This window comes from Triplophysa dalaica, chromosome 1 (genome assembly GCF_015846415.1).
Source record: "Triplophysa dalaica isolate WHDGS20190420 chromosome 1, ASM1584641v1, whole genome shotgun sequence".
Classification (NCBI taxonomy): Eukaryota; Metazoa; Chordata; class Actinopteri; order Cypriniformes; family Nemacheilidae; genus Triplophysa; species Triplophysa dalaica.
Genome location: NC_079542.1, coordinates 15,894,986 through 15,912,058, shown reverse-complemented (window position 1 = coordinate 15,912,058; position 17,073 = coordinate 15,894,986). Strand labels below are relative to the sequence as shown.

At 39.3% G+C, this 17,073-nt stretch overlaps 1 protein-coding gene across 1 annotated transcript in view; it reads right to left on the bottom strand.

Moving 5' to 3' along the window:
- ambra1a (autophagy/beclin-1 regulator 1a) overlaps positions 1 to 11,993 on the bottom strand; it is a 44,007-nt gene extending 32,014 nt beyond the window's left edge. The window contains 3 exon segments of the mRNA XM_056747335.1: positions 10,039 to 10,205; positions 11,681 to 11,766; positions 11,988 to 11,993. Of these exon segments, the coding sequence (XP_056603313.1) occupies positions 10,039 to 10,205; positions 11,681 to 11,766; positions 11,988 to 11,993 (259 nt within the window).
- Positions 11,994 to 17,073: the final 5,080 nt, after the last annotated feature.

Sequence of the window (17,073 nt, the reverse complement as noted above, 5' to 3'; positions counted from 1 at the left end):
GATACACAGTAACTTCACCCTGGAAATGAAACATTTGGGAGTATGGGGCACCTGAGGTGAATTTTATGAGGCGGACAAATCACTGGGGGATATATTCATTTATGTATTCATTTACCACTACACAGTTACATGATAAAGAAAGAAGTCATGAAATGTGGAGAGGGACTTTAAAACCTGGTTCAAAAGTTCAAAGCAAGTAACCATCTAGTTTGCCAATACCCGAAACTATTTTTATTAACAGATACACATTTCTTAACTGAGGCCAGCTGATTTTTTATACATCTCCCTGACTAATGTTATTGTCAAGAGGTATTCAGTCAGCATCAGACATGTTTTACTAATCTCATCATGTTGAGTTGTCCCTGACAATTATTCAAGAAGAGAATTCTAAATAGAAAAAGAAAATGAGCAAACAAAACAGCACACCATTTCTTAACAATATATTGAGCATAATTTTATAATAATGTCAAAACAGAGAGGACCCAAACTGCTACTGAGCGGACATTGATGTACATTTTATTGTAGAAATGAGCGTTTATTTATTTATTTATTGTCGGGACAGACATGTTTTGCAGTGCATATTCTGCATATATTGGCTGAACAGGAGACATGGTAACAGACTAAAGTCAGAGATGCGCTCATTCACTCACCATCGCAAAGATCTGATGTTTCAGACAAACCATAATTCCTCTTAAATTCATGTAATTTTCTCCCACTAACTCGATTTACTTATTATTTCATGAACCTTACATGTATAGTGTCATACGAAACAATGATTCCATTGCACTGGGACATGATTTGAAGGTTTTGATTTTAAACAGGTTTCAGAGTCTGGCAGGACCAGCGCTTCCAACCCTGCAGGCTGATTAAACCTCTGCTTAACATCAATTACAGTCTCTACACTCAGACACAGGCAGAAAGCACAGAGGAGGTCAGGTCTCCACCTTCACAGAGAGCAGGAAAACTGTTACAGCCATTAACTAGTCTCCATTCCAGCTGGCAATGTTTGTCTGGATACGCTTCAACAACCCAGTAGTAATAATGCTGTGTCATGTGGATATATTTAAATGCATGCACAACAAATCTGACAGCCCGCATGCTATTTCACAAAGGCTGTGGCTTTCAAAGTGTAACAGTATTAAAACGATAAAATGGCAATATTATTTCAAAATGAACTTTTCTATTGAGTAGCTTATCAAGTATGTTGACACTTCAATCTTGCAAAGCCTCGCATTTTCCCCCACCAGAGCTTTCAGAGCAGACATTTAAAGCCTAAATGGATCGATTAAATTTGGTTAAGAGTTCTCTGCATGATTGTGATTTGCAAGAGAGAGCATTTGCCAGAATAGACTTTGTCCAAAATAGCACAGTAAAAAGTACTATGCATGAAGAAAATGTGTCCTTCTGGGAACATAAATGAGACATTTAAAAGTATGTTGACCCTGCTCTTTTCCCTATATAATAAGGAATAGGTAAATAAGAAATAAGAAAGTCACAAGGACTTGAAACAACAACTTAAACAAACCGAGGCGAGTATATTCTGTGTTTATAAGTATATTTAAATTTTGGGTAAACTATCATTTTAAAGACGCAGTTACCTCCATATGAAAATAGGAATTTATCAGAATTTACTAATCTTCACTCATCATATCATTCCAAATCTGTATGTGAATAGAAGAGAAAAGAAGCTCTCTTGAACAACGGTGGCAACAAAGCACCACCACTGTGTTTTCAGTGAGTAAATATGTAGTTCATTTATAACAACTGGCTGCCTGTACATTATCCCATTTATTACACGGTTGCACGGATAAAAACTGGACATGAAATGTAACCTTGAATTATTTTATTGGCTAATTTTACAGAATGCAGAACTTCCATGAGGATAAGCCATTTACTTTCGGTTTTAAGGTAAGAAACGATGGTCAAATGTTACAAACAAGCAATTTGTTTTAATCATTTGTAAATATAACGTCTCATTTGTTATATAAAATTAATTTATCAAAAGAAAACTGTCAAAATGATTTGCTGCATTCAGCTTGCTGTGTGTTATTAGGCAGTTTACTGTGTGTCCTTAGTTTTGAGAGGTTGTTATCTGGGAATAAAAAACCTGCAAATCTCGCGACTGGCCATTTAGAATCAAGCATTCCTATACGCCATGTTATAAATATAGAGTATATATAGTGAGTGAAAAGTATAGTAACATTATATATATATAAATCAGTTCCCTTTTGAGAGAGGTCTCTCAACATTGCATGAAACGTTAGGGGAATCACCTTCTCTAAACCTTACTGAAACCTTATTGAATAACGCCAGTAGAAATGAAAATGTATCTGGCCAATGTGGTCCAAGACAGCGCTTAGGGGCGTGGTAGCCACCCCTGTATATTACACCGTCTGGACCACATAACCTCAAAATCTTTCTCCTTCACTTACCTTCTCGTGCTGTTGAGGATACACCCAGGAGAAGAGAATAGAAACAGCTTTATGATTGTTTCCGAAAACATATGGCGCGTGCCGGGGGGGAGGGGTAGGCTGAACCAATGCACAGGCACACCCATTGACAACAAAACACAGACATTAGTTTCACTCACCGCATGTAGTTCATGTCCGGCATCTTTTACCGCTGGGACGACTCCATATATCAGTTTCAAACAAGCTCCAAATCCAGCGTTATATCCACAGTTTATATAACATTCATCACCCAAACGCAGTAAACAAACAAATACCTGAACTTATAATAATGAGTCCAATAAGGGAAATAAGAAAAGTTGTTACGAAACTGATTTATATGTTTTGAAACATTCCGAAACCTGTACGATCGCTGGGGAAGTGTATCGAGCACAGAAATACTAAGTAATACACCCAACTCGTATTTTACAAGTTGACCATGTAAAGCATGAGAAGACAGCACGTTTAACATTGTTAAGAAGTCAGCATGCATAACACATCGTTGCAGGGCTGCTTTATATTCTTACACCAAACCTAAGGTGGAAAATTTGGGGAGTTATCTTTGATTCCTGCCTTAAATTTCACCAGATCACCAGATTAACTCAGTAGTCAAGTCATGCTTTTTTCATCTCAACTTCTGTCCAAAGTTAGATTTCTTTTTTTCTTTTAAAGAATTGGAAAAGGTATACATGCATTTGTTTTATCACGGTTGGATTATTGCAACTGCCTGTATGTTGGACTGCCAAAATCCTCCTTGTCAAGACTTCAAATGGTCCAAAATGCCGCAGCCAGATTGTTAACAAGGGTTCGAAAACGAGATCACATTACCCCGATTTTAATGTCTTTGGTTGCCAGTGCAATACAAAATTGAATTAAAAATTGTGCTGTTTGTTTTTAAGTCTGTGAAAGATCTGTCTCCCTCATATTTGTCGGATCTTGTTAATGTGAATAGCCCTGCTAGACGTCTGGGATCCTCAAATAGTATCACTCTATCTTATCCAAGATCAAGATTGAAACAGAGAGGTGACCGTGCATTTGCAGTGGCCGGTCCTAGGTTATGGAACAATCTGCCGCTATCTGTGAGATCTGCTTCCTCTGTTCATGATTAATGAAATGAAAATATGGTTTCATAAAGGTGTAGAGACAGGGATTCTTCTAATATTTTAAGCCATGTCTCGTTCCAACTTCTCAGGGAACCAAGCTTACGACAGTAACCGGAGACGTTTTCCAGAGCTAACGTAGCCATCATTTTTCAGCAGCATCTCAATATCAGAATCCCCTTACTTAAAAAATAGAAGGTGCTGAGGATACATGACCCCTGACTCCTCATTCTGAATGTTTTCATATGGAAGAATAAGGAGCAGCTGAGAAGCATTACCAATGCTCCACCTCACAACAACGGGTCACTACCCAGAAAGACAGAAAAAAAGAAACAAGAGAAAAGAAATAGAGAGACCTCAGCTGAACTCTCTAGCTGTGTTTTAAAGTGACTCTGCTGGGTTTTCTTAAGCAACTCTAACCCAAGGCACGAGTCTTTGTATGGACTCTTGGACGCATGTGGTGCTAAATGAGGTCATAGTGACTGTCCCATATAATAATTAAATTAACCTTCTTCTTTAAAAATACTAAAACGCTCTAAATTTACTTCAAGCCACGAAAAACTACCAATTTTACCAAGCAAAAAAACACAACCATACGTATATGTTCACTGAACTGCCAGAGAGAGAGAGAGAAAGTCTGGCGGAAGAAGCATTCCATTAAAGATAAACCGGTCTTTGCTGCAGTTTTTCATGCTCTGAAAAGTCCATATAAACTGGGTTTTTCTCTGACAATAACAGCCCGAGGGATTCGAAAGGCCCGCAGTGCTGGGTGGAGCAGGACTGAATGGATCAGAGTCATGCAACATTAGAAAGGGTCGCTGTTCTCCATCACTACCCCTTCATTCATTACATTCTCCATCCTTAGGCCTCCCGGCTCCTATCTGTACTGTAGTTGAACAATAAATAACACACACACACTGATGTACACGCCCTAAGGCATTGTTCACTGCCTTGCTTAGGGTCTTGTCATACATTTTGAATATTAGGCCCAATAAAATCTTGGTTTGAGATCCACATAACCTTTAAAGGGGCCATATGGTGCAAACACTGTTTTTCTGTGTCTTTGGTGTGATATCAGTTGCCCTTTCTTGTATAAGACATGTAAAATTTCAAAAATGAAAGTGTTTGAACAAAAGATGCATTCTATCTAAAAGCGAATGCTCACCCAGACCTGCCTGAAAGGCCTGGTGTAACCACACCCCCACAAATCTACATCAGTTCGTGGAATGATTTGTTTTGGAAGACCACCCAAATGTATACGCAAGTAAGCAGGGCGTACCTGTCCGTTTTTTGCGTTATACAACTCAAGTATGTCATGTGATACGTCTTATACGATTCTTATAATAATAAATAACTTTAATAATACTGTGGTGAGGAAGGCGGGACGAGAGCTGTGGGGTGGGGCCGGTGGCGTGAGTGATAGTTGGAATCAGCTGTGCGCACACCGGTCCCGCATATCTCACGGAGGAAATCAGGAGCATAAGAGGACGAGCGACGGGACTGCTGACGAGAGAGGACCGGGCCCGGACATGAATGTAATAAGGTTCAATAAAAGGAAGGAAGGAGGCGGGAACTTGCAAACATTCAAACAAACTTTAATCAAAATAAAATAACAAAAACACGGAAGAAAAATGCCACAAAATTCCAACTATCACTCACACCACCGGCCCCGCCACATGGCTCTCGTCTCGCCTTCCTCACCACAAATACTTTTTGTTGAAGGAGAGCGAATAATATAAAGATATAACTTTGAAGATCCCCACCAGCACTTCTCTAATGGGCTACAAATCGATTGTTACTTAAATGTGGGATATTTAAAGTTTTATTGTTTAAAACTGGACAGGCTTTTTTGTTTAAGGTAAATGTCAAAATTCTAGACTACATAAGTGAAACTCACTTTTCAAATAATATAATAATTGCCATATTTGGGTTTCAATTTAGTAATTATAAGCAAAAGATCCAATTAAAATTGTTTAGCCTGATAACCAATAATAAAAAAATAACAATGGTCTGATTATACGATTACTTAAATAATCGTTTTAGCCCTAATTCATTGTGTATGTCTGAACATAAACAACACAGATTTTGCATACCCCTCAGAAAATGTGCAGATGCGCCCCTGCATGTCATATCATCCCTTTAAATTAGAAATAAATCACCGCTCTGACGGGAGGGTCTTCTGACTGATTTCGATTAAAAAACTGCACTCTCTGATACATCGGATCATTCTCTGTGCAAAACGAACTAAATTATACCGTATAGAGAGAAAAATGGTTGACAGTGAAATAATATATCTCCGGGTATAGGTAAAAAATCAGCTGAAACGTAAATTGGTTTGCTGCGGGGCTTATATAAGGTTTTCTGAGAGCATTTAGAAAAGGTCCAAGTTTGGAAAAAGGGGACGATCTGTGCTGGTAACTGTAGTCGAATTGGATGTTTGCCTGGGAGTTCACAACAACAGCCCTCCCCTCTCATATCCGAACTAGGACCAATCATATCCCAGGGCTACACCATGAACCTCTGCAAATGTAAAATCTAATAGCCGCCCACAAAACATCCCATTACTGAACTTTAATCCTAATTAAATCCTGAGTCTTATTACTGGATGCTGGGCATTGCAATTCCCTGAAAATTCAACATGATTAGTTCCCCCTCAGCGCACTAGACAATTGCCAAAAACGAATGTAAAAGCGATTTTAAAAATAACACACAACAGTAATTTAACACATTTACATGTACATTGTACTACATCATAGCTGCACTTGTCAGGCGAGAGACTGGGCGACAGGTGATCTACGAAATAACGGCATGATGCGGTTTTCTGTGTGAGCTGGAGAGGGTTTAGAGAGGGGCATTTCTGAACCTGACATCACATACTGCAATTAGTGTGGGCTGAAGATGCCTCTGTGTGTGGGAGAAAGAGAGAATGCTTGTGCGCAAAAGTGCAAAATTGTGTGGAAATGTGTATTGTGTTGAATTTGTGCAGGATGTTTGAAGAGGGGGATCTTTGAAGTTAGACAGATGTTACAGGGAGGTTTGCACTCAAAAGTTGGTTGATAAATATCTGCCATGTCAGTATCCTCTCCACTGATCTCTCCAAAGTAAAACTGCATGTTATTTCCTAAATGTTTGTACAGTAGAGCGACTTTCTGGAACAAACAACCTCAAGCAGTGCTCCATTCGTTCTGTCTGGTCCTTCTACACTTCTTAAGAATTGTTGACTATAAAGAGCAGAGATGTGCAGTGGTACATCAGATGCAGCTGACAGCTGGTTTAGGCAGTTTTCGAAAATAACAGTCGAGAGCATGCATGTGTACTGGTAGGTGCGACTTGTGTATTTCGGGACTGTTGAGTGTTTAAATGCAGGTTTAAAGGTAAGATTTAGGAGAGCTGGCATATGTTCGTGTGTTTGAGTATATGTTAATTTTCAGGGTAACCCATTTTGTTGTGAAAAAACAGATGGAAAGATGGAAAGACCAAAAGATGGAACATACAGGGATGCCTGAACAATACCACTACAAATACACCTGATTTATGAAGTTAAGCAGAGTCAGTAAAGGTTCAGTACTTGAAGTGACAATAAGTTGGCGTGAGTGATAACAGCTTCATGAAAGTTGCTTTGAAACATTGCAACATTGTAAAAAGATCAATATAAAATAAATTTATAAAGAGACTTGTAACTGGAAGGTTGTTGTATCAAATGTTGCACTATTTTTCAAACAAAGTAAATAGTTACTAACTAACCAAGACGATGCAATGTATGAATTCAAAAAACAGCGTTGTTAATTGTGCATGTCTGGTACGTCATGAGGATAAATAGTTGCAATAGGGAATTTTTTTGGTGTGCTATCCCTTTAATGCAGCAAAGTAGAAGCTAACACAACTATTGCTAAAGAGCCTTGCTGAGAGCCCTTCCAGCCAAAATAGCAAAGCGAGTGGGCGAGATAGCACTCATCACTGACCTGACACAGGACGTTATACAAACATTTTTGGGAAATTTTATACCTAAAGCCTTCAGTGAGGAACCGCCTGAGAGAGGAAGTACAGAGAGCGCGTCAGAGAGAATAAAAAGGCAATGTTTTAGATTTTTTAAAGAATGCATGTGGAGTGTTAACAGACTCATACGCTGTATGGTTCTTAAAAGGTTCTTTAATGTTTTTAAAGGTTCTATTTAGAACCATATCTTCTGAGGAACCCCTTTACAGCTGAAATGGTTCTCTGTATTGGGAAAGGGTTCTTTATTCCCACCTTTTTGGTTTAAAGTAAATCAGTTATTTAGAAGCTGCCTCCTGATTGGTTGTTTGTCCAGAATCAAAGTGCTGATTAACAGTCCTGCTGAGGACAGTGTTGCCAACTTTGCGACTTTGTCGCTTTATTTAGCGATTTTTCAGACCCCTTTAGCGACTTATTTTTCAAAAAGCGACTAGCGACAAATCTAGCTACTTTCTGAATAAGCCTTGAAGACAAAGCAAAACATTCTGCTTCACTTCTACTGCCCGCCAGAACGTGAAAACAAAAGGATTTTAGCTTAGAATAACTGCTGGTGTGTAGTTTTAAGGGGTCGAGTTCACTCACTGTTAGATAGTTTTTTATTGTCTGCCAACAAAAACACAAAAATAATTAAGTATAAACAATAATAGAATTTAAGAACCTATTTATTGTGCATTTGGTTGAATTATTTTAATATAATACTATATACGACAGCTCAGAGAGTAAATTAAATAACAAATTAAAAAACCTCCTGATTTCTGATGAAGAAAGGGTTCTTTATAGCACCACTGAGGTTCTATATAGCACTTTTCAAGGCAGGTTTCTTAATGTAACCTCATAAAAAGGGTTCTATATAGCACCGTATTGTTACAGGCCGAAGAATCCTTTTTTGGTTCTATTTAGAACCATTTTTCTTGTAGTGTAGGGACAAAGTGACCATGTGCAGACACACGTGCGTTATTGTCCCCATACACATACAGATATAATGCAGGTTAGTAACAATAATCACCAATAGGAAGATTACAATTTCCGTACGCTCACAATGGTTGAAAGCCACAAAACTCGTTCATAAAGTCTTTAAAGTTCAAACGTGTAGATTTTCTTTAACAGTATCACTGTAAGTATTCTCAGCTGAATGAGGACATTCATTCCCTTACGGGGTAAAAAATATGGGAATGATGGATAAAGAAATAAAAGAAAAGAAGAGGAAATTTGTGGCAGACATAAGTATTAATATAGATGCTAACTGGAAGACTGATGGGTTTCATAAGTATTCTGATGAATATGGATCTGTGGTCCCAGGTTACAGAGAACGCTGAACTCTTCAGCCAGCGGGTGGAATTATTCATCATTTCAGAAGAGGGCATCTAATGTGTGCCAAAAAAAAAAGAGAAAGGGGGCAGAAGGGCTGTGTGGTTTGGAGTGGAATGAAGAGCTGATGCTGAATGAACAAGGGGAGGGTTTAAAGGGAGGGAAAGAGGGATTTTTGGTGCTGATGGTCCCTCAAAAAAACAAATGACTAAACCTCTAAACACAAACAGCTGGTTTTAAAAATACAAAGTGTTTTTTTATTAAATATGGGGCTTTATAACTGAGTCACTTAAATTAGATAGCATTGCTGATAATGAGATCGAGAGGAAGTTGTAATTTTATTATATACAAGAGTAAAAAAAGATTAGTTAATTCATCCACTATTCTAACAGAAAACATTGTTACACCTACACCAACCCTACACCTGTGACACAATCTGCCATCACGAGTCTCCTCCAACTAACCAGTGTCTGTCACACACTGTATCGTGAGGCAAATATGATCTATGTAGGCAATCGAATAACTTGAATAATGTAGTCAATGTTAGCATTAATATTTTGTGGCAGCTGGCTGGATAACATTTGTTTCTTCTAACATGTGTGCATGTATGCTTTGTGTAAACCAAGGTCTCGAGGTCTCGATTCCCCCCAAGATGTCTACTTAACATCTTGTTTTTTCCTTCATTGATATCTTGGTACCCGTAGAGCTTTATAATGGACTATTCATTGTAAATCTGCTTTGAAACATGTTATACAATACGAAAAGTGCAATAGAATTGAATAAACACAATAGAGTAATACGAAATTCTTCCCTCACTCAACCATACAAAGAATTGCACAATTGTGCACCAGGCAAAGCACAGAGCAAAAACACAACAGCAATACATTACTACATCCCATCAGAACCAAAGAGCAGTTTAATCCAAGGTCAATGCAAAGAGCATGCACATTAAACGCTATAAGAACCTCTGCTAGCGGCAACTCTGGCAAAATTGTTGGCAAGCTCAATAACAGGTGGGTTGAAAAGCAAACGCGATTCTGGCATTCAGGGCCTGGCTGGTATGTTTTCTGGGTTGCCTAGCAACAAACCAGGAAACTAAGTCCATGGAGGTTTTAACAGGCGGATGATTATGTGCAGGTACGAACGTGGTCACAATCACAGGCTTTATGTGTTTGTGCTTGTTTACTTACTCGACTCTTCAAAGTCAACTGCGTTGTTCTCTGCATTGGGGGCGGCGCCAGAGGTTGTCTGGATTAGAGGAGTGGGGTCAGGGTGACGGAGAGAGTGTAGCCAAATGCTGTCATGTCGAGACAGATACTGGATCATACGCTGTGCATAATGTGCTGCGGGAGACAACCTTAATGCGTACAACACACACAGAAATAACAGTGTTAGTTTCATTGAATATCATATCAACCAAATCATCCAGCTGATGATAAACACAACACAAATGACTTAAGCTAATAATTGTACATTTTGAATATTCTTTTTATTAACAGTATGACATATTTCTGTGCATCCAGAAATGAGCATCAATCTCCTAATTTACGCTACAGAAAGCCATCGTTTGGGCAGTTACATTAAGAAAGAAAAAGCACCGGAATCCTCTTCCTGTCATGTAGTAGTAGTTGTGCAGGGGCAAACTGACTCCTCCTTAAAACCAATGAGAGTTATATAATAATAATTATATAAAATAAACCCCAGGGTTCGACAATGGTCACATTTCCACCAGCCACATGAGAAATGAAGTACTTATAAAGCCAAAGATATCACACATGTTTAATTACAGGACAGAATCTTTTAAGACTTCTCAGAACTCCTCAGGAAATGTAAAACAGCCCAAATAATGACAGTCTGTCTCAAAGACCCTCAAGACAAAACACACACAGAGGACCTGTTTTCTGATGCCAACCTTTTAGCATTAGCAAACTATTGAAACGTTTATCAGTTTATTGAGGATGCTTTAGATTCAGTCTCAGACAAATGAGGAGGTAGACAGAGAGATCCACGAAAACAACAGTGTAAATCGTGCCATTTACTCCTGGGTATCAATGTGTTGGAGTCAGACTACTTCTCTGCCCGAATGGCTTCTATCACCAGGTACACTGTCCCCAAGAGAAAATGAGTCTGTTCTCGCAATTCACAGGCTAGATGTGCAGGTCGGTCTATGTTTTTGTATGTACCAGCCAGTCGGAGTCCGTGGTAACAATCAGTCTTGATCCTGAACCACAGCTTATTCCCCAGAGCCTAACAACGACTCACTAGCCATGAACTTGCTTTATTATGAGCCTCTCTCACAGAGTTAGAGAATGCTGACAGGCTATGTGTGCGTGTTTGAATTAGGGGGACATTGGGGCGCTGGCAGGTCTGAAATGTCACACCGCTGTCCAGCGGCATGACACACACTGTTCCTCATTACCCAGAGCTCGCGGGCCAAACAGCCGCAAGAAACAGTGTGACTATGAAATTCACTCTCCATTACACAGCAGTCACATAATTACCGGCCCTTCATACAAACCAACAAACAAACCTAGTGTTGGGGTAGATATATTTGAAGCATTGCAATATTTTACCTCGAAAAATTCTCATAGTCTTAAACCAAGAACAAATAATTTTTGTTCTTTTTTTAATTTTAGGAGGTCAGGAGGAGGAATGGCATTTAGAGATACTTTATTTATCCAAAACTATCCGAAACGAGACAAGAATTTAAATAAACTAAATTCAAAGTAATTTCAGTATAACCGCACAATGACACAGAGGGGTCGCCAGGGTCCCTGCTGATCATCTAAAAGTCAAGCCAAACATCACTCATCAGAGATAGGAATGAATCACCTGGCAGGGTCAGGGTAGATGGGATGGTCCCTTGATCCAGAGATGTCAAGTCGTGAAAGAGACAACAGGGATGACGCATCAGCCTCCTAAAAAAACACCAATAGATGTAAGAACACCAAAAACTCAAGCTGCACACATCATCATATATACATACCCGCTTAGTTAATTTCAAGTACTTTCACTTGTTGTTTACATGAAGCATTTCTCAACAGCTCCTTCACAATCGGACAGACTATTTTCCCCAAAAAGATTTTTCTTTTCTTTTAATTTACATCACTCTGTTTCTTAAGTAACACTACCCACCAACCGCCATTACAATCATTAAAAATCTCATTATTCCACACAAGAACATTAGTATGCTCATTACCGACTGCTACGCAAGGGCTAAATGAATATAATGTGCAAGTAATGATGTGCGGTTTGCCAGGCATGGCTAAGAATCGGTTAATAACCCGTTAAATTGGGGCATTTGTTAAACTCGTGTCTGTACTGTTCCCGATACATCAGAGAGTTGGCTGAAGGCCATTAAGAGAGAAGACAGAGTCCTGCAGACGAAATCATGCTGCTTTGGACTGGCAGGGAACAAAACTAGATGGACAGTAGTGTAGCGTGAGGGGCATGACTCAGTGTGTTGTGTGTATGCAAGCGTTTCTCGTGTGGGTGTGCTCTCCTCTTCATTAGAATGCCATCTTCTGCCCTTTGACTCGCAGCGAAAAACAGAACGGATCGATTCGGACTCCTTTCCAGGCAGTTTGGTTTGTTTGCTTCCTTTGACTCTCTTAAAGATCAGGATCTGCATTTGAACAGAGATCAAGCAAATATAGCCCTTAAAACAGTACGAGAATATTTTAGAAATCTGGATTTTTTTATCACACGTTGGTTACGATCCCCTTTTGAAGCACAGAACCTTGAGAAGTCATGTGATCCTCATTGTTCACAGTTTTTACATGGTTTGTGTTTACAATATTACAGTAGCCATCCATTTAATGTCAGTAATTGTTTTTCTCTGCATATAGCAATGTGGTTGTGTACTCTACTGCTATGAGGCAGCTGGTAATTTGAACAGTAATGAGGGTTGCTTTCTATCACAGGTACAAGTTCTTTATTGCAGGTAGGGTTGCCACCCTTCTGAAACCTGCGGTAACACTGAACTGGAGCAGAACTCGTGGGAAAACAACAAATGGTTATAAACCCTTTACTTCTGCATAAGTGAAGTGTGACAGGGTTTCATTACACAGAACAATCAAATTACAGCACAACTGTGCTCATGAGACAGGCTGATCAGCAACATGAGAAAGGAAGGATTGTTTGTTAAAGCCCATAACGAGGATAAAGTCCCATGGACTTCAGTCAGTGTTTAGATATTTGAGCAGTGGATTTATGCAAGCTTAGTGTGATAAGCTACTGCCCCCTAGGGGACTAGTTTTGGTATTGCAAGATACCCGAGGGGAGTTCAAAGACTGTCTCTTATATTTAAGATCAGTTTTCTTTTTTAAAGGAAAATTTACTTATATTTACAGACTGGTCAGCTTAACAGTACACGACACACAATCTCTTCCAAAAACGAACCCTCAGAAACTTAGCAGTGCTAAATTCATGGTATCAGTTTCTAGGAAACACATATGCAGGTGTATAAATGAATACAGTAATTGGAATGCACTGTAAGTAACTTTAAAAAAAAATCTGTCTGGTTGTCTATGCCCTTGGTCATGCATGACTATTCATCTTCAGAGATTTCTAGAGAAGTAGACAACTGGAATCTGGTAATTCAATATTTAGTTTACAGAATATAAAGGAGAGAGTGACAGTGCTGTTGAGGTGATGCAGGCAAGAAGAGAAAGCTTACAAATGTATACTGACAGATTCTTGTGCTTCCTAAAACAGTGGCAATAAAAAATATGTCTTACTAGTTTCTGTTGACATTTAAATTTGTTTTAGGTCTCTCAGGACAGTTTGCACAATTTGTTTTATGGGAGCACTCCTGACCGTCTCAGAAGTCCATAAGGCAGTTTACTTGTAATATACTTCGTGAAAATAAAGTGAAACTGGAGCCGGTTGTCTTTAATCACTTTTTTTACCCATTACATGACAGCCTATAAAGAAAACGCAAAAACCCTGCAGCCATTTGTGTACAGTTGTGTCCCGTGAAAATGTTCTCCTGCTATCACACAAATCCCAAAAGACAGACTAGTGGTATAAATTGACTAGATGACACCTACTTCTGATTAGTTGACTGCAATTCTTACTGTGTAGTAAAAGAGACTTTTTCACCTCACTCAACTTTAACTGTTTAATAATAACTTTAACTGTTTTAATAACTGTTTATTATTCTATGCTGTAAGGATTCATAATCTTGTTATTCTGATAAACATCTCATTACTAATTTCTCTTTCAGGTCTTGACCTGGATTTCAATGAAATGCACACAGGGCACAAACTGCGGTCCAGCAAATTTTATATAAGACAATTCCCAATATGCCTAAGAAGAGGTATGGTTCTACCTTTTAGTTTGCAACAATTATGTACGTTTTAATTTCTCTTTGACATGACCCATTTAAGCATTTGAAAAAAAACTTCACCTGCATAGTCATCATCAGGTGTGTTTTCAGGCATTTCCTGGGTTTAGGCTTCTTGTGATACATTCGTTGAACATGCAAACATGCTCCACTAGGCCATTTTACTGGTTGAACACGGCCCAACGGCCTGCTTTTTAGATTGACCAGTAGCAGCACGAAGGGAGAAGGGCAAATCAGGTTGAGGGACTCTGTGGGTTTGCGGCCAGGGAGGTGAGGATCAGACAGAGAGTTTGAGTTGTGGTAGACAGGACAAGGTGGCTGACCAGTCCTCTCCCTCCGCTGAGTAACCTGACCCTAGATGAAGAGGCTGTGTCAGAGTCTACAGTGGTTCAGGTGACTGTGCAATGGGTTTTCTTCACTGGAGAGTGGCTGGTAATGAGATGGGCCTGGTTGCTCTGGGTCCATGTTTTTTTTTAGCATTTACTGAATCCGCTGTCCCTCCTGACTACTGTTCTTCTGATGAAAGTGAGCGTAACACACAGGGTTTCTGCCAATCTCATATTAATCTTGAGTACCTATAGAGTAGTATTGCATAGTTCGTATCTTCGAAGAGTATTTAGTTTGATCACATTTATAAAAGATAGGTACAGCTTTACTATTATTTCCAAAAACATACGGCGCGTGCGGGGAGGAGGGGTTGGCTGAACCAAAGCAAGTGCGCACCCCTTGTCAACAAAACACAGACATAAGTTTCACTCCCCGCATGCGGTTTATGTCCGGCGTCTTTTAGTGCTGGGACGACTCCATATATCAGTTTCAAAAGATTTCGAAATGCAGCGTTATATCCACAGTTCATATAACATTCATCACCCAAATGCAGTGAACAAACAAACACATGAACATCGCGAGCGTATGCTCTCTCTCTTTCTCTCTATCTCTCCTGCTTACAAGTGAAAGTGACGTCTGTGCATGCTCCTTCTCCTGCTCTCCTGTTGCCGTGCCGTGTGCATTTCCGTGAGATTGTCCAATAAGGGACTAAGAAAAGTAGTTACAAAACAGTTTTATATGTAAAAAAACTTTCCGAAACCTGTATGATCGCTGGGGGAGGTGTATTGAGCACAGATATACTACGTAATACACCCAACTCGTTTTTTGACAAGTTGTCCATGTTAAGCATGAGAAGACAGCACGTTTAACATTGTAAAGAAGTCAATGCATGACACATTGTTGCAGGGCCACTTTAATGCTTCCTATGTCCCGAACACGTACTCCATAAAATAATGGTTCCCCCAGTAGAGGGCACTCGTGCAACGTAAGCAATGATGCACATCCGAGTCAAGAAGACTTAGAGAAGTTTGCGAGGGAAGGGCATACAAATTTGGAGTGGAACGCAGCCCCTGTCCCTGGTGGAGGAAAGCTCTGTACAGTAGAAGCCGAAGTGTAAACAGGTGATGGGGTGGAACTCCCTGAATGTAGAAGGACAGAAAGGAAGGCTAGTGGAAGAAGTGCAGGTTCTGGGTGGAGGCATACTACTACCGCTGCCTGTCCAGTCTGACCCAAGTAGAAGCCCTCCAGTTTCCACGCCTGGGCTTTGCTGTCAGAAAGCTGGAGATGGTGGTCTAGTGGGTTAAACCACTGACTGGTAAATCAAAAGGTTGCTGGTTCGATCCCAGCAGCCACCACCAGTGTGTCCTTGAGCAAGACACTTTACTCCATGTTGCTCCAGGGGGATTGTCCCTGTAATAAGTGCACTGTAAGTCGCTTTGGATAAAAGCATCTGCCAAATGACTAAATGTAATTAAGCTAAAAAAAGTAGGTGCCATTCCTGCCATATTATGTGAAATGGGTGTATGTTGAACAGGCTGGGAGTGCAACTATGAGCGTTGATAGAAATGAGGCATCTCCACACTATTTGTTGAAATCTCAGGATCATCGCCATCGCCAAGTATTTATGAAAAATTGAATTCAATGGTTATTTGTGGAACCAAAAAATGGTTATTCAATGGCATGGCTATGAAGAACCTTTTAAGCGCTTTATTTTTTAAGAGTGCAGTGTGTGTAGGATTCCAAAAACCTCAAAGTGACATAAATTCACCCAATTGCAACGTGAATGACTAAGAGAATGCAAAAAAACTTAAAAGTTGTGGAAAAATTAGGACTATTCCATCATATATTCATTTTTGAACTTTTATAAAATACATGAATTATGTTGTTTTAACATGAATGTGAACTTATTTTCTTGTCAGTACTCAAGATCGGCAAACATGACAGTTTTCTGCAAATAAAAACATAGTTTATTTGGAATTTGGGAGAAGTATTGTCTCTAGTTTACAGAATAAACAAAAAAAATGTTTTACCTAAGCACAGGTCTATAAAGAAATTTATAAAAAACTGAAAAACATATTTGTAGGAGGTCTTATTTTTTTCTGTGGCTGTAAAATGCAGCAAGGCAGCATGCTGAGCACTTATATATAAACAAGAGGGTGGGTAAACACGTAAATTTTCTTTAAAGTTTCAATGAAAAGATTATCAACATCTGATATGCCAGTCTGAGGAAATTGTAGAATTTAACTCAAACAAATACGTTGGGGCACTAACAAGTGAATCCACAGTCATGATTTCCTAGGGATAGTCAAGATTATGTTTGTTTAATCCTTAAAAGAGTTTATATTATAGCTGTGCTGAACATGTAGACAAAACCAGCAGAGCGCAGAACCTTCATAATCAATTTCCGACAACATCGACGTGTAACACATCAACAGACGCGCCTCTTTGCGGAGAGTTCACCAAAAATAGAAAAATCGGACTTTTTCCTTCTTACAAATATGCGGAACACTAAATCATTTATTTTTCCAACGCTTTTTGTCGGTATGATGGA